Raw genomic sequence first — 25,004 nt, forward strand, 5'->3', positions numbered from 1 at the left:
TTGTAACAAGATTGAGGCTGTAACATGATCAGTCATCTACAAAACCCAAGCAACTCATTCATTTGCAGCCTAGAGTCATTTGAACAAAAAGCAAGTTACATTGATGACACAGAATTACTACATTTACTGAAATATCTGGTTAGTCAGACAGAGACAGAAACAGAAAATGTATAAGTTATATGGGTTTCTCTTAAAGATTTGTTCTGACACAAAGATGACAGGTTGCAACAAAAAAGTTTAATTACCAGAATGGTTGACCTAAGTACAGCAAATAGACTAAAAAGGAGATTCAACTTAAATGGAAGCTTTACTGACCACATATGTGGAGGTAAGACTTTGATCCTATTTTGTTGATAACTGAATTTTGTTATACTTCCAAAATTTTAATTTTAGAAGACACTGAAGTCTGTAATACCTACCTTTGTCTCACCAGCAATAGGTGCAACATTACAAACTTTCTTGGATCGAAGTGCATTAATGATAGAGCTCTTGCCAACGTTAGGATAGCCAATGAAACCGACACTGATCTGCTTTTTGTCATTGTGAAGCTGTTTAAAACAAAAAGACAAATTACACACAACAAACTTACATTCTTCAGACAGTTCTCAAAGAGGTGTTGGTGGCAGAGAAAAGACACAGAACAATTACCAGGACTTAAAAATAAAGTTAATAATATTGCATTAAGTGCTGATTTAATGCCAAACAGAAAATTTTGCAAATCTGCAGTTTTATTCCATATTTCAAATTCTTAAATCAAGCTGTGAGGGGCAGATTATTGGAATAATATCTGGCAGTTATGAACTAATTCATCAAACGTTTGAATTATATCCAAAGTGGTAACATTTTGTCATTGATTGTCCAAAGAATAAAAGCAAAATACTGGAGAAAGAAATCAGAAATAAAAACAGAAATTCTCAGTATCTGTGGAACCCAGTTCTGAACAAGAATCACATTGGACATAAAATGCAATTATCTTTCTGCACAAATGCTGTCAGACTTGTGCAATTTATTTTATGACAAATTGTTAAAATTTGTTTACTAAAAGATTGACCATATTGTAACTTTCAGAGAAGTGAAACGATGAATTTTAATAAGAAACCAGAAATTCATTCCAAAAGTATATTTATCTTCATAAACTGAAGTGCTGAACAATTACAAAATCCACACGTACTCTTGCAATATTTTAGAAACAATAAATCCAGAAAACATTAGAATTCCTCATATACAAAACCTCGTCTTCCATCAGAACATTGAACTTCACCGACAATACAAGTCCTTCAGCCCTCGATATTGTGCCAACCTGTAAAATCAATCTGATGCCCATCTAAACTACAGCATTCCATTATTATCCATATGTATGTCCAATGACGATTTAGATACCCTGAACATCAACAAGTCTACTACTGCAGCGTTCCATGCCCCTACTACTCTTTGAATAAAGAAATTACCCCGATATCTGTCCTAAATCTATTACCCCTCAATGTAAAGCTATGTCCCCTCATGTTAGCCTTCACCATCCAAGGAAAAAGGCTCTCACTGTCCAGCCTTACATGTCACAATTAAGTCACCTCTCAACCTTCTTCTCTCCAATGAGAGAACAGCCTTAGTTCCCTCAGCCTTTCCTCGTAAGACCTTCCCTCCATACCAGGCAACAGCCTAGTAAATTTCCTCGGAAACCTTTCTAAAGCTTCCACATCCTTCCTATAATGCAGTGACCAGGACTGTTTGCAATACTTCAGGAGCGGCCTTATCAGTGTATTGTACAGCTGAAGCATGACCTCATTGAGTTTTGGAGCAATCTCCCTACCAACAAAATCAACATACCATATGTCTTCTTAACAACCCTAACAACCTGGGTGGCAACTTTCAGGGATTTATGCACCTGGACACAGGAGTCTCTGTTCTTCTAAACTGTCAAGAATTTTACCATTAGCCTAGTACTCTGCATTCCTGTTACTTCTTCCAAAGTGAATCTCCTCACACTTTTCTGCATTAAACTTCATTGGCCACTTCTCAGACCAGTTGTGAATCTTATCTATGTCCCTCTGTAACCCACAACATCCTTCGGCACTATCCACAACTCTGCCCACCTCAGTGTCATCTGAAAACTTACTAACCCATCCTTCTACGCCCACATCCAGATCATTTATAAAAATGACAAACAGCACTGGCCCCAAAACAGATCCTTGCGGCACACCACTGGTAACTGACTCCAGGATGAACATTTCCCATCAACCACCACTGTTTTATTTCAGCTAGCCAATTTCTGATCCAAACCGCCAAATCACCTTCAATCCTAAAACCTCGTATCTTGTGCAATAGTCTACCATGTGGAACCTCATCAAACATCTTACTGGAGTCCATATACACCATATCAACCACTTTACTTTCATCCAACTATTTTATCACCTTCTCAAAGAACTCAATATGGTTACTGAGGCACGACCAACTCTTCACAAAACCGTGTTGACCATCCTGAATCAAATTATTTCTTTCCATATGATTATAAATCCTCTCATATCATTTTCCAATACCTGACCCACAATCGAAGTAAGGCTCACTGGCCTATAATTACCCGGGTTGTCCTGACTGCCCTGCTTAAACAAGGGAACATTTGGTATACTCCAGTTTTCTGGCACTACTCCTATCGAAAATGACGACATAAAGGTCAAAGCCAAAGGCTCTGCAAACTCCTCCCTGGCTTCCCAAAGAATCAGAGGATAAATTCCATCCGGCCCAGGGATTTTATCTATTTTCAGATTTTCCCAAATTGCGAAAACCTCCTCTTTGTCAACTGCAATCCCATCTAATCTAGTAGCCTGTATCTCTGTATTCTCACTAACATTGTTAGTATTCACATTGGAAAAAGGCAAAAAAAGTATTTATTAAGTGCTTCCACTATACCCTCAGATTCCTCTCTCAAATTCCCACTAGTGTCTTTGATTGGCCCTAATCTTATTCTAGTCATTCTTTTATTCCTGATACATCCATAGAAGGCCATAGGGTTTTCCTTGATCCTACCTCCCCAACAATTTCTGTGCCCCCTCCTGGCTCTTCTTAGCCCTCTCATTAGATCTTTTCTGGCTAACTTATAACTCTGAAGCCCCCTAACTGAGCCTTCAGACTTTATCCTCACATAAGCCTTCTTCTTTCTCTTGACAAAAGCTTCAACTTCTTTAGTAAACCATAGCTCCCTCTCTCGACAACTTCCTGCCTGCCTGATGAGTATATACTTATCAAGGACCCGCAGTAGCTGTTCCTTGAATAAGCTCCACATTTCAATTGTGTCAATCCCTTGCAGCTTCGTTCCCCATCCTATGCATCTTAAATTTTTGCCTAATCTACTTGTGTTAGAGGACATTTATTGTTTAAGCATGTTCTTGGCAACGTTTTACAATGAAAGCTGCTTCACAGAGTCTTCAAAAGAATCGATTGACAGGTCTAACTTTAAAGAATTTTGGACTATTCGAGTACAAGGAATTTCTGGAAGGTAATTTCAGGAATAATCATTGAGAACATGACTGGAGCACTCATCTGAGTGAGACAAAAGCTGAGTACATTCAGCTGAGAATTTGGTTCATAGTGCAAATTTGGTGCAGAGGGCAACATTGATGCTTTAACTAAGGTTTACAAGATGTCTCCAGAGTGAGAGGTGAGCAGGAGTAGATAAAAGGAGCATATTGAGAGCACTACTTTCAGGGAGATCAGTGCTGAAGTGAAGCTACAAATCACAATGTGATGCAAGTGCAGGGAAAGCAACTGTTTGGCGAGGATTAGTGAATATATCTCGTCTTGCGCGTTTAAGGTCTCTAGCCTTTTTTATGTCTTCCTTTCCTTTTAGTTTAGAAAATTACAATAAAATGTAAAGAATGGGGAATACGGAGTAATTAAGTTAAAAGCCAAATAATGTAGTGATGGCAAATAATATATTGGTAATTTGTTGTTGCTGAAGCAGGTGGGAGCTGTTGGATGCCAAGGTGATCCAGAGAGTACACATCTGTACTAAGTGTTCGCTGCTTGAAGAACATCAGATCCAAGTTGAGAGGCTGGTCGCCAAACTGCAGACATTGCACATCAGAAATCAGGAAAGTTACCTGAATATTTTGCTGCAGAAAACAGCCAAATCCTTCAAAGAGTAGTACATTTGAGTTTGGTCTGGAATCAGGAACAAGAGGTACAACTACAGATGAGACAACTTTGGGGACCTGGAGGGTTCCCAGAACCCAGCCTCACTCCTACAATTGTGCAACAGTTACAAAGCTCTTACAAGCTATGTGGACCAGAGTGAGGACTGAAGGAGGATGAGCTAACAGACAAGGGAACCACTCAGTTTGGAGGAGAAAATTGTGATGGGGGATAGTAGAAGTAGGAGGACAGGCACTGTTGTGTTGCCTGCCCAGTGCCTCGGTTAAGGACATCACTCAAGGCAGGAGAAGAACTCAAGAGTAAGATCAGATTAGATTACTCACAGTGTGGAAACAGGCCCTTCGGCCCAACAAGTCCACACCGACCCGCCGAAGCGCAACCCACCCATACCCCTACATTTACCCCTTACCTAACACTACGGGCAATTTAGAATGGCCAATTCACCTGACCCGCCCATCTTTGTGACTGTGGGAGGAAACCGGAGCACCCGGAGGAACCCCACGCAGGCACGGGGAGAACGTGCAAACTCCACACAATCTGTCACCTGAGTCGGGAATTCTAGTTGTTGTCACCCACATTGTTATCAACAACATTGAAAGGACGAGAAAAGAGGTACTTATAAAATAATTTCAATTAAATGTACCATTTTAAAAAGCAGAACCTCTAGGAAATAATCGCTGAATTATTACTTGAGTCACAAGCAAACTGACAAAGAACACATAGTCAAAGAATTAAATACATGGCTCAAAGAATAGAGAGTGTGGACTGGATTTCAGTTTTTGGGATAATGAGGTAGAAGGTAGCTTTATTTGAATTGAACTGGAACCTGTACCCAAACAAATTGAATACTAGGGCTGTGGACAGAGCTTTAAAAAGAAATTAGAGGTGAAAAGGGTTTGGGAGAGGGGAAACCTAGGCTTACCAAATAAAAAGGATATGGCAACACTGTAGGGCAACTATTAGGATAACAATATCCCAAGTGGGACAGGAACGTACAGAGAGTATGACCATAAAGCAGCAGGAAATAGGGTCAAAGCAGAAAAAATTTAAAAAGACAACCCAAATGGCTCTTTACTCAAATGCACATCGTATCTGGAGCAAAACAAATGAATTAACAGCAGAAAAGGAGGGGGTATAATCTTATAGCTATTACAGAAAAATAGTTACAAGCAGACCAAAGCTGAAAAATAAATATTCAGGGATATGTGACTTTTTGAAATGGCATAATAATGAATCAGCTTTATCAGTATGGGATTAACTAAATATAATAGCAAGAAATGATCTTGGATTGGAAGATGTAAAACCCATATGGCTGGAGTCAAGAAATTACAGGGACGACAACACTCATGGGCATAGCCTATAGGTCCCCTCACATCTGTTTTATAAAAAGAGACAATAAATTCAAAGATAATGAAGGCATATTAAAAAAAAAGGCAGTTCATTAACCACAGGTGACCTTAATCTTCATATAGATTGGGAAAGTCAAATTTAGATGTGGAAGAATTCACAGGGTACTCAGGACAGTTTTTAAAAACAACATGTTGAGCATCTAATCAGGGACCAGGCCACATTACATTTGGCAATATGTAATTAGGCAGATTTAAGAAATGATCTCAGAATAAAACTCCCTAGAAAATTTCATGGCAGAATTTATCATTCAGAGGGGGACAAACTTGAGTCAGAAAGATCTCTGTTACACTTAAATAAGAATAATTACAAAGGAATGAATCCGAACTTACGTGAAGTAGACTAGGAAAGGGGTTTAGCAGCAAAGTAATTGAGAAACAATGGCAGACATTTAAGAAAATAGCTCATGATTCACAACAAAGATAAAGCCCAAAGAGGGAAGATTCTACGAAGGGGGTTAGCCACCCGTGACTAACTAGGAAAGTTAGCAACAGCATTAAATTGAAAGAAAAACCATATACTTTAGCAAGGTTTAGGGGTAAATCAGACAATTGGTAAGTTCATTAGTGTTTACACTATTCTGAAATTACAAAGTCTGGTCCTAGATTTTCCCACAAGGGGAAACAACTTTTCAATATAAATCCTGTGAAGTTCCCTAAAAATCTTCTATGTTTCAACGTGGTAGCTTCTCATTCTTCTAAACACCAGTGAGTACAGGAACAACCTACTCAACTTCTCATAAGAAAATCCCTCCACACCTAGGATCAAACTGTTGAACTTTCTCTAAACTGCCTCCAATGCCAGGATGTATTTCCTTAGATAAGGACCCAAAACTAATCACAGTATTCAAGGTCTATTCTAACTGATGCCTTGCATAGTTTTAGCAAGACTTCCCTACTTATGTCCTTCATTCCTTTTGAAATTAAAAAAAATCATTTGCCTTCCCTACTGACTGTTGAACTTGTATGCTAGCCATTTGATTTATAAACCCATAGCTTCTTGTGCTGCAACTTTATGTAGACTTTCCGCATTTAGATTAGAATATTTACAGCATGGAAACAAGCCCTTCAGCCCAACAAGTCCACACTGACCCTTTGAAGAGCAACCCCCCAGAGCAATTCCCTTACATTTACCTCTTTGCCTCAGGCTACGGGCAATTTAGCATGGCCAATTCACCTAACCTGCACATCTTTGGACTGTGGGAGGAAACTGGAGCACCCAAAGGAAACCTACGCAGGCACGGGGAGAATGTGCAAACTCCACACAGACAGTTGCCCGAGGCAGGAATTGAACCCGGGTCTCTGGTGCTGTGAGGCAGCAGTGCTAACCACTGTGCCACCCATCTAAATAATATTCAGCTCCTCTATTCTTCCTAGCAAAGTGCAGAATCCCTCCCCATTTTTCTACAATATATTCCAGCAGCCAATTATTTTGCCCACTTACTTAATCTTTCTAAATCCCTCTGCACATCCTTTGCAACACGCTCACAATTTGCCTTCCCACCTATTTTTATATTATCCACAAAACAGGTGATGGCACATTCACTTCCCTCATCCAAGTCATCTTGAAAATGCCCCCTTTATCTCAAATGTCTTCTATTTGTTAGCTAATCCTCTATTCATACTCATATACTATCCCCAACACCATTCGTTCTTTCCTTATCAAAAGTTTTTCAGAAATCCATACGTCTTATATTGACAAGTTCCTCTTTATTTATTCTATCTGTTCCCTTCTCATATGATTCCAGTAAGTTTTCTCCATGAAGCCATGCTCACACTGCAAAATTATATAACGTACTTGCAAATGTACAACCGTGCCATCTTTTATCATAGCCTTAACATTTTTTTAAGAACAGATGTTAAGCTGACTGGTCAGTCGTTATCTTTTTGCTTAGGCTCCTTCCTTTTTTGAATAAGAATGTTGGGTTTCTAATGACCGTTTTCTAACCATCTTGGACTTTTTCAAAATCTAAGAAATTTTAGAAAGTTACTACCAGTGCTTCCAATATTTCTGCAGCTACAGATCCAGATAACCTACTGGCTTTTAACCCTATTAGTTTTCCTATTGCCGCTTCTCTACTACTGTAGTTAATTCTTTGAAATCATTTATTCATTATGTTGCCTGTTTGACAGACAACAGTACATACATTCTGCAGCAAATTCTGAATATTTGTTTCATTTGTATCGTGACAATTGACTACCTGCTACCATGTGGCTTTTTCAACAAACCAAAACCAAGTACTTAACCAAGTCTGATTAGTTCATCTGACATTACAACCCGCAAATCCGATCCACCTTTAGTCACTTGATTTGTTTAATCTTAGTTGAGATTAAGAGGATTTGTGGGAGCAACATCTTGTAATCTGTGTATTGTGTAATCTGAATCACAGTTGTATTTAGTTACATGCTGCTATACGGGGTCAAAGTAGAACCATAAATAAGTATCACCCAAAATTTATCCATTTAATACCTCACACAACAGATTTTCAAAGTGAGTTTTCTTTGCAATGCTGATCGTGTTTGCATCCAAGTGGGTTTTTTGTAATGGCCTCTTACCTTGCCAAACTGTCGCAAGAGTTGGATGAGAGCACCTTTTCCAAAGGGATTGGTGAGGCTGGCGTGAAAGGCAAGAGTTGGATATTCACGTGAGAGGATTGCAACCCATCGTTTCTAGGGCACAGAAAATGTAAGTATTCACTTTTAATGCAATATCTAAAGAAAACCTGCAATATGCGGAATCACAATTATTGTAACAGTTCACTGCAAAAATATATACACAAAACTTTGTTTTAACCAACGACTTATCAACCTGCACTCTTGACTCCTCAAATACTGTGATGTCTAAATATGTATGCTGTAAATAAAGTATAACATTGATGTGCATACCCCTCACGTTATGTTTCTATTATTTGTGCGTTTTTACATCAATTTTAGAAAGTGTGTTGGTATTTTTACACAGATTTCTTTTTGTGGGACGCCGCTGCCTTGAAGCTTTGCTTATTCAGGGTTTACTGCAGTTATGTGTACCTCCTAGTTATCTGGAATATTTGATCAGTCAGCACAGTTCTAGGGCTTATAAAGTACTGGTTAATAAAAAGTTTGCTGTGCTTGCTTAATGTTGTACAGCTTCATTCTAGACCTTTATGTACGAACATCCCATTGATTACTGCATTGGCTGAATAGTTCAACTACTTCAATGATCAGTGAAGTCTTTAAAGGCTTTTTAAAATTTGCCACGGTTATTCAGAAGTGATCTGCTTAAAAAGTGAGAGACTCTGAATCCAATCCTAAAGCAACATATCTGGTCTCAAATTCCCTCTGCAAAGAAAAAGTATTCGCAGATTCCCACTTCATTAATTGATTAACTGGATTCCTTTACAAACTTGGTTTGTGGATCTGATGTTGAGTATGACTAGTCTGCCTATCTCATTGTACCAAGATGCTAATAATTGAAATTCTCTCATACTTTCCAGGGAGTTCCTACATCCAGAATCACAAACATTTAGATCATTCAACTAAATCATCATCATGAGATAGATTTTTAAGTACAGAAATACATGAATCACGGAGACAGTATGCTAAATCTATATTTCATAAACAAAAGTGAAGATTTTCCTAGTAACTATTCTGGTGATGTACATTATTTTAACAGTATGTCATTAAACAAAAGGACAGAAACACATCTTGATTTCACAACTCCTATTTTGAGAGTTTGAATTTTTTGCTCATCCACTGCAGATATCAGAGGATGGAACTTTGCCCACACTGGAAAAGGAAAGTAATCATAAAATAAAAACCAAAATGTTACCGTTGCCCAGGTAGGTACGAGGTCACACTTATTAAATACGAATACCAAATGTTTCCATGGCTTTTCCTTCTTTATGTAAGCCTCTATATGGGGTGAACGTGTGCCAATTGGATCTCTGGCATCCAGTACTTGGATTATAACATCCGATGAATCAATCACCTAACCAAAAATCATTTTTATTGTTAAATAGGTTCAACAAAGAAACATACACATCCTATATTAAATCATTTATAACATACCATTAAAATAGTATTTAAAAGTACGTATAATTATAAAGGGAAGTAAGGCAATGTTTACATATGTATTCAAAAAGATTTTAAGGGGTGGGTGGTGATGGCAGTGGAGATGATTATAGGCGACATAATGAACTCCCTAATAAAAGCAGAAAATGCTATAAGTACTCAGTAGGTCATGAATCTGAAGCATGAACTCTGTTTTCTCTTCACTGATGCTGTTGAGTATTTCCACCAATTTCTGCTTTGATTTCAGCAATCAATTTTAGTCAGGTTCCTGTCTGATGTGGAAATTGGTGACATTTCTATTCTTTGCAAAGAGAATAGAAAATAGTTCATTATAGAGATATTTGATCCTATTTACAAACTGAGAAAATAAAAAACCTTCCCATAAAGTTATAGATATAAAGAAATTTATGAAAAAATTACATAGCACACGTCCATCATTATTCTTATCCATTTTTTGCCAAAAGGAAAAGTGTAATTATTTAGTTTAGACTAACATTTCAAATCAGTTTATTGCTAAATTCTGACAGAAGACACCCATTGATAAAATTCCAAGCAAAGTACATACCTTGTACAGCTCACCCCATATTCTTTTAGACTGCCCTTTTTTGAAGATTTCTTCTCTGACTTCATCCCTAATCAAAATTGAAATTATCAGTGTTTAAATCACCAACCACATTACGTTAAGCCGCCCCACGTTCCCTGCAAGATACACATCATACTTCATTTATGCATTTGTAACCATCCTTTCATTACTGATGGGCCAAAACTCTCACACATCAGGTGTTTTTTTTTCCCCCTTAAAAAGATGACTGTTGGAATCAAATCTCTGATTGTGCCAAGAACAATTTCCCCTCATCAATCACCATTGGTGGCCAAAGTTGAACCATAATTCAAACGTTCACCAGTGATGCTCTTAAGCAAATAGTTGTCGCTTAGAGTGAGTGCCAGGCACTTTCTATCCATCCAGAAAATGACTGGCTTCAGTTAGCATCTTCCCTATAACCGCACAATTGAATTTGGAAACTTGGGCTTTAGCACTAACACTCCTGGCCACATAATGATACAAAGCAGCGAGCTTGAGTGGTAGCGGCCACTTCAGGCTCAGCAACAACAAGATTTTCACGAAAGTTAAAGGGCAAATTCTGAAAATTAAACGAGTGAAATATATTCCAGCTGTTACTGATACCACAGATGAAAAATAAATTCTGAAGTGCTGAAATACCAAAAAATTTGTTGTACCCTCAAATTTTGAGTGGTACAGTTTTTAAGAGATTTTGGCGGCATCTTTGTAATTTTGCATGTTGTACTGATTTTTAAATGTACATTCCATAGGGACTATGGCAAATCCAATAATAAATCTTCAATATTCAAAATCAAGAGTTACATTTGTGCATCCCAACAGCTTCCTAGAATTTACTCACCTTACGCCAGTGTCTTCCACAACCAGATCTCGGTCTTTTTCTAAATCATATTCTTCTGCCAATGTCTGAGCTTTCTCCACCAGGCTTTGCACATCACAGACACCAAGATTTGGCCTCTTTCGTTGAGCTTTAGGACCAAAGGTTGTTTCAAATGTTTCCGTATCCAGAATATGAACTTTTGAATTCTGTAAACAAACAAAGTTTTGCGACAACATTCATCACTCTGAAACAGAAAATCATCTACCCAAATACACACATACTCAAATATAGATTCAAGTTCAAGCTTAGATTGCATTACATTACACTGGACAATTTATTGTGCAAATGTAGTACTGAGTCATTTGGTTCAGGAAACCCTTTGATCTTGACCATTGTAGAGTGGGGGATTGCATACTGCAATCAACAGGGTAAATTTTAGCTTTCACTCTCTGGGCAGCAATCCAAAAGGAGAATAGATCTACCATCTATCACAACAGCACAAGCTCTCTGAATTTCAATTATTAATATCTTAAAAAAAATGTACAAGGTTCACACTCCTGCAGAAAATATAATAATCCCCATTGAGAGATTACTGCAGCAGACAGCATTATCTGAGGAAACAACTAAACTTGATTGCTTTGCTTCTCTTCTTGCAGAAAAGCTTGCCAACAAATTACTTGAGTTCATACGTGAAGAACTTGGTAAAGGTACCCAAGAAAAGCCTGTAGCTGCAGAAGTTGTCAACTTTGAGAAAAGAACGGAAGTAAAAGAGGTTTACAAAAAAAGAAAAAAAGAGATAGCTTGAAATGACAATGGTCCAATCATATTGAACGAATTTCAACAATTTCTACGATGCTGCTTTTCCAGGCAGAATTTTAGATCCTTCATTTTAAATCATGAATGGATGAATATGCTTTCTAAACGCAGAACAATGCTTTCACATCCCTGAAATCATGATGGCAGAAAGAATAATTGTAAAGCAAAGCAAATATCCATATAGACAACTGAGCTAAGAAATGCATCAGTACCTAAGGTACAAATAACAAATACAAATGGATTGAGCAAGATGAAGAGCATGTTCCTAATCAGATTACCTGCATAACAGCGATGGCCAAAAATTGACTCAAGATAGAATTTCAATCACATAACCGATGTTAACTTATTTGAGGGGAAAACAATCAAAGTGACAAACACAATCTAATACGTAGAGAGAAGTAATAATTGAAACTGTTTACAGGAAGACCTGGGATTCATAAAGCAAATGTATGAAAGCTGGTGTCCAGGCACTGCCCTCCTTCCTCCAAAGTTATCTACTTCTCGAGCCTTTCACGTGCACAGACATGGTTCTTTCTGGTTTGGCCACAGTACATATTAACCGTAATTGATCTTATTGAGAGGTGGAATACTTTCAAGAGACTGAATTGCCTCAGTCTGCTACTACACTGAACTACAAGTCTAAAACTACAAAGCTGACAGTCAAATACATAATTTTTAATCCTCACATCCTTATCATATTTTTGAAAAAATATAGAATGTTAATTGTTTGTTCATGGGTCATTTTTGAGAGATCGTGGACACAAATAGAATTATCTTTTCAATGTAGTTAATTCTGCTAACCCTGTTTATCCTTATAAGCTCAACCTTCTCCATGTTCATGAGACTCAGAAAATGTACTAAGCACACTGACGAGATACCAGTGAACAACATCTACAAACTATAATATTCACAGGTACATAACAATGTATTCTGGGTTTGCAACACCACTTTATCTACATAAAACCAAAAAGATATTAAGTGGACAACTCTGAACTGAAATGCGCAGGTTTAATACACGATGCAGATACATGACATGACATGGGAGTAACCATCAGGCCTGAATTAGTGTATAATATATTTAAGACCAGGTTCCTCAACCAGCACTCAAATATAGTTACTAAACAGCATATTTCAAGGTATAACTAATGATCATTGGATCATTCGGAGTGCCACATGAATCAGTGCTGGGTCCACTACTTTTTGTCATTTACATAAATGATTTGGATGCGAGCATAAGAGGTAGTTAGTAAGTTTGCAGATGACACCAAAATTGGAGGTGTAGTGGACAGCAAAAGGGGTTACCTCAGATTACAACAGGATCTTGACCAGATGGGCCAATGGGCTGAGAAGTGGCAGATGGAGTTTAATTTAGATAAATGCGAAGTGCTGCATTTTGGGAAAGCAAATCTTAGCAGGACTTATACACTTAATGGTAAGGTCCGAGGGAGTGTTGCTGAACAAAGAGACCTTGGAGTGTAGGTTCATAGCTCCTTGAAAGTGGAGTCGCAGGTGGATAGGATAGTGAAGGCGGCGTTTGGTATGGTTTCTTTTATTGGTCAGAGTATTGCGTACAGGAGTTGGAAAGTCATGTTGTGGCTGTACAGGACATTGGTTAGGCCATTGTTTGAATATTGCATGCAATTCTAGTCTCCTTCCTATCGGAAAAATGTGGTGAAACTTGAAAGGGGTCAGAAAAGATTTACAAGAATGTTGCGAAGGTTGGAGGATTTGAGCATGAGGAAGAGGCTGAACAGGCTGGGGCTGTTTTCCCTGGAGCGTTGGAAGAGGAGGGGTGACCTTATAGAGGTTTACAAAATCATGAGGGGGCATGGAGGAGATAAATAGACAAAGTCTTTTCCCTTGGGTGGGCAAGTCCAGAACTAGAGGCATAGGTTTAGGGTGAGAGGGGAAAAGATATAAAAGAGACCTAAGGTGCAACTTTTTCACACAGAGTATGTGCATGGAATGAGCTGCCAGAGGAAGTGGTGGAGGCTGATCCAATTGCAACATTTTAAAGGCATTTGGATGGGTAAACAAATAGGAAGGGTTTGGACGGATATGGGTCGGGTGCTGACAGGTGGGGCTAGATTGGGTTGGGATATCTGGTCGGCATGGACGGGTTGGACTGAAGGGCCTGTTTCCATGCTGTACATTTCTATGACTCTACATAGCATGGATACTCAAAATAACTACTCCACACTGGGTTAAAATATCTTTTCAAATGTCTGATAATCTGTAAAATGTTTGGAGAAAACAATTTATCAGAAATTTCAACCTGAAATTTGGGTGGTACAATTCTATAGATCAAAATAGTGAGACGAGTACATATACGTTATTACGTCCAAAAATGATTTGAAGACAAATCAATAAAGTTCAATGTTTCACCAGCAAATCTTTTCTTGATGAGCAGCTGCTCACATCAGGTCCCTCAAACATCTAAATATTTTGGTGATCAGTAATTTTCATACCACTTAAGACAAAGTTATTGTGCCATGGCTAATTAAAGATCAAGTATTATTTGAATATTACATGGAGTTCATCTTTGGTAACTAACTTGAACATTAGCAAGAAAAGAATGCTTCCACTTTTAAAATATGATAGAAAGTGCAAAACATACATAAATATACAAAACAGAGGGCAAAACTTTAAAGGGGACCGAAGGGGCAACATTTTCATGCAGAGGGTGGTGCATATATGGAATGAACTGCCAAAGGAACTGGAGGAGACTAGTCATTTAAAAGGCATCTGGACGGGTATGTGAATAGGACGAGTTGACAGGGATAGCACCAAGCACTGGGAAATGGGACTAGATTAATTTAGGATATCTGGTAGGCATGGCCAAGTTGGACAGCAGGGTCTGTTTCTGTGTTGTACATTTCTATGACGTGCAAAATTATTTTATGATTATCAGAGTAATTTTGCTAGAACGGTCAGTGACTGGTCAAAAGAAAACTGGATTATGCCACTGGATCTCAATATCAGCTTTTTAAATAGCTCCATATATAGGGAGTTACATATTGAAAGCACTATTTTCAGGAGTGACAATAATTTCTGACTACCAAGAGGCAAGGACCTCCATGACTGCTAAAAAAAAGCGATTTGGCAAGAAGGATCAGAATGCTTTACTTATTTATGCTTTTGATTAAATTGTGGCAAATGCTGAAGGGCAAAAGAAATTTTAAAAGTGTTCCACAAATTCCTTTGAAAGAAAACCCTTCTTTAAAAGGGATCAGGCATGCAGCTTCTCAAAAGTTCTAAAGGCAGGACTCTTTTTGAATTATTCCAAATGTGACAGCAACAGGATAAAATGCTTTACTTAAGACAAGTTTTACCTAATGCTGAATGTGATCCCAAACAGGATACAACTGTCAGAAGTCTAAAGCTTATGATACCATGGAACAGCCTCACACAAAAATGCATTAAAAATACAGCAGTCCAAAAGCCACAAGTTGTATTCCTGATTAAAATTACAAAGTTGAAACTGTTTCCAGCCAGCAGCATATTTAGCCTCCCCAGGAGAGTGATTGAAGCGGTTTTCCCAATTACGATTTATGATTTAATTTTTACCTTTCCACTTTGAATTTATTGGAAAATCTTTGGCACTGCATTTCCTCCATGGTATATTGCCAACATGAATAAAGTACCATCAGAACTTACACCATCACTGCCAATGAACTTCACAACAAACAACTTCAGTCTACACTACCAAGAAATTACACACAAATGTCAAGTGACTGAAATTTGAAAGATGCAGAGCATTTTCTTTTTGACGATTTGTATTTTAACATAAACAGTGAGAAATCTAGATGCAACAAATCATCTCCACTTTAACTGCAACATTGCATTCAGAACTCCAACCAGCAAACAAGGTTCCATCAACAATGGCTACCAACTGATGATCAGATTCTGAAATGGTAAGGATCCTCCTCCACTGCCTCATTCCAATGGATGGGGAACTCCTTCCAAAGTGTCAGTGCAATATTTGTCCAAGACTTACACAATATAGTAAATTCAAGAAAAGTGTAAAGAACAGTACATCCACTGTTTTGACCTTACTAAAACCCTTGTCTCTGTCTCCTTTGAAGGCTTAAGAAGTATTTTCATCAAATTTGGCATCCTCAAAGTTGTCAGGAGTTTCCATCTCTTCCACAACAAAGTGCAAGTCGGGTGATCACAAATCTTAGCTCAATGAAATCTGGACTTAAAGCAAGGTTGTTGCATTGCACCAACTCTTCTCCATTATCTGTATTGTATCTCATCCCCAACAAATTAGCCACGTAGAAATAATTTTCAGCATAGACAGGAAACTGTTCAGATTACATCTGCCTTCAATCCAAAACCAGACCAAGCTTAAAGAGCTAAATTGAGCTGAAGCAGCTTATGTGTATGCAGTCATAAGCAGAAATCCAGGTTATGTCAACTCTCTGACCGAAGTATATGATAAATGGATCTTTTAATTAACACCAGGAACCCTAATGAGCTTTTCCAGCCAGAACTGATTAAGATAATGGCAAGATACTGCAAAATGAGGACCATTTTCCTGGTCTCAGGAATATTCTCTGAATGCAGGCAGACACAAATAACAAAATTCATCCTCGCTTCCATGTGGCCAGCTCAGCCTTTGGCTGAGAGGGGAAGGAGGTGTCCGAGAATCAGGGTCTCAAGCCCAAAATTAAGATTATTGTTTATCAGGTCACAGTGATCCCCATACCCCTATCAGCTTCAGAGAACTGGATAACCTATGTAAATGAAAAGTGCGAGACAAACGTCACCAGCAACATCCAACAACATTTTTCAAATCCAGTGGCAAGAAAATCAGTGCAATAGCTCAGCAATGAGGCACTCATCACACAAAACTGGTTTTGCTGGACAGGACATATCATCCTAATGCTGACTGCAGCTCCTGAAGCAATTTCTCAATTTGGAACTCGGACACAGTAGGAGACTCCCAGGAGGACAGTGGAAATATATATGGACATCTTTAACATGTCCCTGAAGAAGTAAAACATACCATACCATGCACAACCCAAGGCTTGTGACCGACCAAAACAAAAAGATTCATTCGAGAAGGCACCAAAAAAAAAGATGGTTTTTCAAAACTTGTGTAGATGAAGTGGAGGCTTTGAAAGGAAACAACCCATCTACTCAGCCTTTGAAGTACCAACTTTCCTGCAGAGTTTGCTGAATGAACTTAATCAGACATCTCAGCACCCACTGAACTTGTGAGGATGCAAGTCAACCTCAATGACCAAGAGACATTTTAAGAATAAATTTCTATCTAAATCAATAAAAAAAATTAATAACTTACGTGAGGCTTGATTCGGTCATTGAGGAGGGACATTGGAAGTTTGGTCTGCTTCATAACTACTCTATAAGGGTCTTTCATCACGTTGCCCATTTCATCTTGGAATTTTTGTAGCAATGACTGGTTTATGACACGTGTGTTAGCTGTTCACAAAACAAAAAAAGATTTTACCAGTATATTTTTAGAAGATAGATTTTGTTTGAAAATCTGAGTGGCACAATACTAAAATAAGAATACAGGGAACTTACACGCCCAGATTTCTGCTCTTGGAATAGCTATTATATGGAGGGAAACTTTCCCAGCAGAACTGACTGTATGAATTCTACATTTCGTCTGAGAGGGGAACTGAGATCAGACACTTAAGTTGAGAAATCCTGGATACAAGGTTAACCCTTGGAGCCCTCTTGTGGCACAGTGTTGATGTCCCTACCCCTGGACCAGGAGGCCCACGTTCAATCCCATCTGCTCCAGAGGTTTGTAATAACATCTCTGAACAGGTCAATTAGAAAAACAGGTTAAATAATAAACATATTCTGTTAACCCTTAAAGCCCTCCTATGGCACAACGGTAACATCTCTAATCTGGGCCAGGAGGCCCGAGCTCAAATTCCATCTGGTCCAGAGGTCTCTGAGCAGGTGAATTAGAAAACATCTGCTGGTTAACCCTTTAATGTTCTTGTATTTGTAGCACCGACAGGCATAACCTGTGGTAAAAGAAAAAGTACTACTGGAGACCTTAAAATGGAGAAATTTCAGGACCCGATGACCTTAACCTGCATTGAAAGAGACGTCTATAAGTATAGTGGATACACTGGTGACCTTGTTGCAAAGTCTCTATGAATTTTGCAACAGTACTTACAAATTGAAAGGTTGGAAATGTATCCTAACTGTTTAAAAAAAGAAAGAAAATCAGCAACAGACTTGCGAGTTCGATGCCAGCAGAAGGAAATATGAATAAATTATTATAAAGGATTGATTACTGGTACTAAGACATTGGCCTCAATGTACAGTGTTAATGTGGACTTCTGAAGTGGAAACCACATTTCAAAACCTAATTGGGGTTTAAAAGGATATTACTAGCAGAGTCAACAAGGACGTGGTGCATTTTGATTTTCAGAAGTCTTTTAATAAAGTCCCACACAGGAGGACAGTAATCAAAACTGAAGGCATAAAATTGAGGGTAACATTCTGGTTAGGTCAATTGCCATGCTGAAAATTGCCCTGTAGTTTCCAGGGATGTGCAGGCTAAGTGGGTTAGTCATGTTAAAGGTAAGGTTATGGGGATGGGGATGGAGTAGGGGGGATGCTGGTTTGGATGGTCTTCGGAGGGTTGGTGCAGACTCAGTGGGCTAAACAGTCTCTTTCTGCACTAAAGGGATTCTATTATTCTACGGTATGAGGATTGGTTAATAGGCTAAAAGCAGAGAAATGGAATAAGTGGGTCATTCTCAGATTGACAGACAATGACCAGTAGGATATCACATGCATCAATGCTTGGACCCAAGTGGTTACCATCTATAACAATGATTTGACTAGAGGGACCATCTGTCAGTTTTCTAAGTTTGCAGGTGAGACGAAATTATGAGGCGATGAGAGTTGGGAAATACAAGAGAGGCTTCATAGAATTTAAACAGGCTAAGGTGGCAAGAGGACAGCAGAAGGAATAAGTGAGAGATCATCCATTTTCGTAGGAGGAATGAAGGTACACAGTATTACTTGCATGATACAAGACTGAAAAGTGTTGATGTTCAAAGGAACCTAGATGCTCTCTATTAGTCAATGAAAACTAGTATAAAGGTGCAGCAAGCAATTCACAAGGCAACAGGATGAGAGTTCAGGAGCAAAGTTTTGTTCACTTGTATCAAACAGTGGGGCAACTGCACTCGGATTGAGTGCAGTTCTGGACTTCATACCTAAGGATATACTTATCACAGTGGCAGTACAGCAGAGGTTCACCAGACTCATTTCTGGATGGTGAGATTGCCCTATGATGAGAGGGGGAGGAACGGTGGCACAGTGGTTAGCACTGCTGCCTCACAGCGCCAGAGACCCAGGTTCAATTCCCGACTCAGGCGACTGACTGTGTGGAGTTTGCACATTCTCCCCGTGTCTGCATGGGTTTCCTCCGGGTGCTCCGGTTTCCTCCCACAGTCCAAAGATGTGCAGGTCAGGTGAATTGGCCATGCTAAATTGCCCGTAGTGTTAGGTAAAGGGGTAAATGTAGGGGAATGGGTGGACTGCGCTTAGGCGGGTCGGTGTGGACTTGTTGTACCTGTTTCCACACTGTAAGTAATCTAAAAAAAACTTGGCCTGTTTTCTCTGGAGTTTAGATGAATGAGAGACAATTGATGAAAACATACAAAACTCTTCGAGGAATAGATAGAGTAGATCCAGAAAGGATACTTCCCTTGGTTGTGGGGTCTAGAACTAGAAAGAGACAGTCTCTAAATCAAAGGAAAGGCATTTGATGGAAATGAAAAAGAATGTCTTCAATGGGCGACAACACGTTAACATTTTCTATCAAAAAAGGCTGTGGACATTCAGTCATTAGTTCAAGACGGAGATTGAAATTTCTAGGTACCAATGACACCAAGTAATATTGAGACAGCATAGGAATACGGCAGCATATTGATGATCAGCCACGATTTACAATGTCGCAATATGCTTGGATGGTTGAATGGCCTTCTCCTGCTCCTACATTCCTTCACTCCCAGCAACTCCTGCATCTAAAGTTTTAATATATCAATATATACTATTTTTAAAAGTGAGTTTACACAAAAATACACTGAGACGTATTTGTTCCATGTGTTTATATTAAACAAAAGGGTTTAAGTTGCTGTAAAAGCTAATAAAAAAACCTTGCACTTCTGCCATTTGACATATGTAATATCTTATCACTTAATCAAATGAAGTAACTTTTGTGATCTAATTAACAACTATAGGTTGTACAAATACCAGAAGAGATTGAACTGAACACAAGTTCACTCATATTTCATCTTAATCCCTTTGACTTGTACTACTGCTTCAAATCCCTCCCATCTTTAAGAAATTAAGAGACAGATTTTAGCTGCAGTTCCTGCAGAGGCCCAGACAACAAGTCTGCTGCTGACTTCAACTGCCCAAATCGAACACATTCAGTTATGCATGCCAGCACCGCATGTGCATCAAACCAATTATACCCATTATCTTCCTCCACCTTCTGCACAGAAAATATGAACTCACCAAACCACTTGATATTTGGTTCCACGCGGGCAGTAGTGCCGGATGAAACTTTTGACTGGAATTGCAGGGGCCGGATGATCTTTCCTGCTTTGTTTCTACAAAGGAAAAATATCATTAAGTATAAAATGGTTCTGTGCTTCAGAACAATTAGTAAACGTTGAAGTAGAACAAAAGTACAATTAATAGATCAAGTCATAAGGAGGTCAACAGTCCAACTTTTTTGAGAAAAGCACAATCACAAAACATGAGCAGAAGTGTGAGCATTCTTAACAGAATGTAAGGTTGATAAACCATAAGGATTCAACTATTGAGTATCTCAAACTACTTTCCATTTAAATACAAAAATGATTTTAATCATTGGGCACCACCTCAGAAATCATATTAGAAAATACAACAATGGTAAACTTCCACTATCATATAGCTAAATGTTCAATGTAAACCCAATATTCACCTGCCAAGTCTCTCAACACTTAAGAGCTAACTGCATCAGACCCTTTGCTGTAATTTTATGCAACATCATAACTAAATTTCAGAGATCTGCACTGTGTAGATAACAAGCTGGTGTCATGATCACACAAAGCATGTCTGCAACTTTGCGTGTGAACACATTGAGCTTATATAGCTTGTTGAACTCTTTTGTTTTTAATTTTTCCAAGTTTAAAAAAGTGTAAGGCTTAACCTTTTAAATAAGATCAATGGTTATTTAGTTACAACTATTTCTCAAAGTTTCCAAGTAAAAATGATTAAAAGTAGACACAGATAAAAGATTCTTTGCGATGGATGTAAGAGCTGTCTATTATCGTTGCATCTTGTTTAAAGATACTGTTTTGAAGTGAAGGGACTACAAAATTGAAGTTGCAATTCTGAAGCTGTGTTGTCTTCGGCAGGCTTGTTTAACTCACATTTATGGCTTTCAAGTGGTGGCCCGAGCCTGCGTCAATATAACAGATCTTAGCTGGATTGTTGTCATCTCATCAGGTTGAGAATCTCTCTCATGCTGACATACAGAGATCTTCTTGCTGTCTTATCTTTAAAGTAGTGTGTCACAGAGACTCCCACAGAAAGAACGCAAGAAGGCTGCTATATTAACTTCTCTGATTAATGTTCCATAAAGTAAACACAATTAAGCTGGAATTCCATGAGGGTCTGTTATGTTTCCTCTTTGTTACTTCCTCAAATAGCTCAATCAAGTTTGTGAGACATGATTTCCCACGCACAAAGCCACGTTGACTATCCCTAATCAGTCCTTGCCCTTCCAAATACACGCACATCCTGTCCCTCAGAATTCCCTCCAACAACTTGCCTACCACCGACAATAGGCTCACTGGTCTATAGATCTCTGGCTTGTCCTTACCACCCTTCTTAAACAGTGGCACCACGTTAGCCAACCTTCAGTCTTCCGGCACTTCTTCCCCATGGGAGACTAATTAGCAAGGTTAGATCTCATGGAATACAGGCAGAAGTAGCCATTTGGATACAGAACTGGCTCAAAGGTAGAAGACAAAGGGTGGTGGCGGAGGGTTGTTTTTCAGACTGAAGGCCTGTGACCAGCGAAGTGCCACAAGAATCGGTGCTGGGTTCACTACCTTTTGCCATTTACATAAATGATTTGGATGCGAGCATAAGAGGTACAGTTAGTAAGTTTGCAGATAACACCAAAATTGGAGATGTAGTGGACAGCAAAGAAGGTTACCTCAGATTACAACAGGATCTTGACCAGATGGGCCAATGGGCTGAGAAGTGGCAGATAGAGTTTAATTCAGATAAATGCGAGGTGTTGCATTTTGGGAAAGCAAATCTTAGCAGGACTTATACACTTAATGGTAAGGTCCTAGGGAGTGTTGCTGAACAGAGACACCTTGGAATGCAGATTCATAGCTCCTTGAAAGTGGAGTCGCAGGTAGATAGGATAGTGAAGGAGGCATTTGGTATGCTTTCCATTATTGGTCAGGTCATGTTGCGGCTGTACAGGACATTGGTTAGGCCACTGTTGGAATATCACGTGCAATTCTGGCCTCCTTCCTATCAGAAAGATGTCGTGAAACTTGAAAGGGTTCAGAAAAGATTTACAAGGATGTTGCCAGGGTTGGAGGATTTAGAGTATAGGGAGAGGCTGAACAGGCTGGGGCTGTTTTCCCTGGAGCGTCAGAGGCTGAGGAGTGACCTTATAGAGGTTTACAAAATTATGAGGGTCATGGATGGGGTAAATAGACAAAGTCTTTTCCCTGGGGTCAGGGAGTCCAGAACTAGAGGGCATAGGTTTAGGTTGAGAGGGGAAAGTTATAAAAGAGACCATGGGGCAACTTTTTCCACACAAAGGGTGGTACGTGTATGGAATGAGCTGCCAGAGGAAGTGGTGGAGGCTGGTACAATTGCAATATTTAAGAAGCATTTAGATGGGTATATGAACAGGAAGGGTTTGGAGGGATATGGGCAGTATGCTGGCAGGTGGGACTAGACAGGTTGGACCGAAGGGTCTGTTTCCATGCTGTACATCTCTATGACTCTATGTTTCCTGTTTTTCACACTGGCATGACCTATTGTGTTGTCCAAGGTTTAACAGAATTTTAACTGACTTTCTTTATGACTGATGTCAAAAATACAGAGCACCCTGCCTTTCTGGCAGGAATGAATTAACAGGGCAGTCAAGTGACACTTGAAATTTTCAAGTTGACATGTTCATCTAAAAAAGTTCAAATTAACCTTCTTTATAAAATGGGTATTATAATGATATGGTTGTGACATGGTACCACCTGTAGTACCATGCGTTTGTGTTTCATGTTACAGTAGTAATTACTTAAATCATGAAAAGTTGGAGGTTTTTTTCTAGTTGAAAATTTCTTCAGCTAATGTCACAATTTATAGTTTACTTGAGTTCTGTTAGCATAACTGTTCTCTTTCGTCCTTTCTCTAACACCCCTTCACAAAAATACAGTAGATCAATGAAGTTTCAGTATTATCAGATTGTGGAATTAAACTATCTTTCTGTCTCGGATGATTGTGAGCTAACCATTGTCCAGATAAATTCTACAATTTTTATGTGATTGAATTTTGCAACAAAAAAAAAATTAGAATATCTACCTTCGTTCCTTCTGTCTGTACATATTAAGGCGGTTAATAGTCGCCCGGTCTCTTGTATGGCCTGCATCTTTCGGCCGATCTGCTCAGAAACAAAAGCACTTTTAAAGACAAATAATTGACTGATATACAATATTCCAAAACACTTTATCACTGAAAAAAATTCTAAATGACAAATATTTGAATAAAGGAGGGTAAATATAGCAAAATTGAAATAGGCAACTTTTAATTAAAGAAAAATGCATTAAGTTTTAAAGCGGTTTCTTACCTAAATAAGAGATTATGTACCATGCATATACATAATAAGCATATTACAACCAACTAGTACTATGCTTAGGACGTAACGAAACACTGTTTTCTGTTTGCAAAGAGAGGGAAGTCAGAAATTGAAGAAAGGCATTGTTTGCTGCTTGGAACTTTTACATCAAATAATTCATCTCTAACAAACTTGTAGAAATCTTAAACATGTAATGCATCTTGTGAAAATCCTAGTGATTCAATTAATGACTGGAATCTACTTCATTCCCAGAGGCTAATCTCAAGAATTTATCAATTTTTATGGTTTGGCATTATCTTAGAGAAGTACTGGTAAGAAAGTGAATTAACTGTAATATCATGCTACAGATTTATGCATATCAAATAAAAAGCAGGCTGAAATCATCCAAATCTACTTGATGTAAATGCCACACAGCGCACACCACTAAATCTTTGTTGTTGCACAAATGTACAAAGTAGAAGTAGGCTGTTTGGTTCATTCAGTCTGCACAGCCACTCGGTTAAATCATGACTGATGTGTTTGAGTTTCAAATTCAATATCTCCATCTTCCCAATTACCTTCGATTCTCCTGCCTAGTAAGATTTATCTCTGCCTTAAAACTATACAACAATCTGCTTCCACTGACTTCTGAGGCAGGGTGCACCAAAGTAGCACCACCCTTGGAGAGCAAAAACACAATTTGCTGCAACCTGTCTAACTACAGACCTTTTGGGCACCTATATACCAAGTCATCCATCAGTCTGAATAAAAACAAGTCAAGTCTGTTCAATTTATCCTCAGTGAACATTCAGTTAGCCATTCCAGATATCAACTTCCTCTGTACCACTTCAAAGCATATAATTTTTTCCTTATTTAAGAAGGCCAAAATTGCACAGTGTTCAATATGTGTTCTTACCAATGCCATTTATAACTAAAGCATAACATCTTACTTTATTGTCAACTTCTCCCACAATAAAGGAAAGCATCCCATTAGGCTTCGCCATTATATGCTGTACCTGCATACTAACTTTGTACGACACATGCACAAAGATTTCTCTGCACCTGGAAATTCTACAATCTTCCTATATTTGCCTTTTTATTCTTCATGCCAAAATGACCTTTACATTTTTCCCAGATTACACTCCACCTGCCAGATTTTGCCCACGCACTCAAACTGTTTATGCCCACCTGCAATTCATTATGTTTACTTAACATAACTATCATGGTAATGTCTACAAATCTAGCTACCTACTTTTAAACCCTCAATTACCCAACTACAAAATTACAGTGATACAACCCAGCAGGAGGCCATTCAGCTCATTGTGC

The 25,004-nt window shown here is 38.6% G+C and overlaps 1 protein-coding gene across 1 annotated transcript in view; it reads right to left on the reverse strand.

Moving 5' to 3' along the window:
• The window catches only part of gnl2 (G protein nucleolar 2), a 48,489-nt gene that overhangs the window by 21,610 nt on the left and 1,875 nt on the right, over positions 1-25,004 (reverse strand). The window contains exons 2-9 of the mRNA XM_060847119.1: positions 23,426-23,504; positions 20,345-20,439; positions 17,127-17,266; positions 11,024-11,208; positions 10,168-10,234; positions 9,361-9,519; positions 8,109-8,222; positions 420-548 (exon numbers count right to left, since the gene is read on the reverse strand). Coding sequence (XP_060703102.1) covers positions 420-548; positions 8,109-8,222; positions 9,361-9,519; positions 10,168-10,234; positions 11,024-11,208; positions 17,127-17,266; positions 20,345-20,439; positions 23,426-23,504 — 968 coding nt within the window. The remainder of the gene's footprint in view (positions 1-419; positions 549-8,108; positions 8,223-9,360; positions 9,520-10,167; positions 10,235-11,023; positions 11,209-17,126; positions 17,267-20,344; positions 20,440-23,425; positions 23,505-25,004) is intronic.

This window comes from Hemiscyllium ocellatum, chromosome 30, assembly GCF_020745735.1.
Source record: "Hemiscyllium ocellatum isolate sHemOce1 chromosome 30, sHemOce1.pat.X.cur, whole genome shotgun sequence".
Lineage (NCBI taxonomy): Eukaryota > Metazoa > Chordata > Chondrichthyes > Orectolobiformes > Hemiscylliidae > Hemiscyllium > Hemiscyllium ocellatum.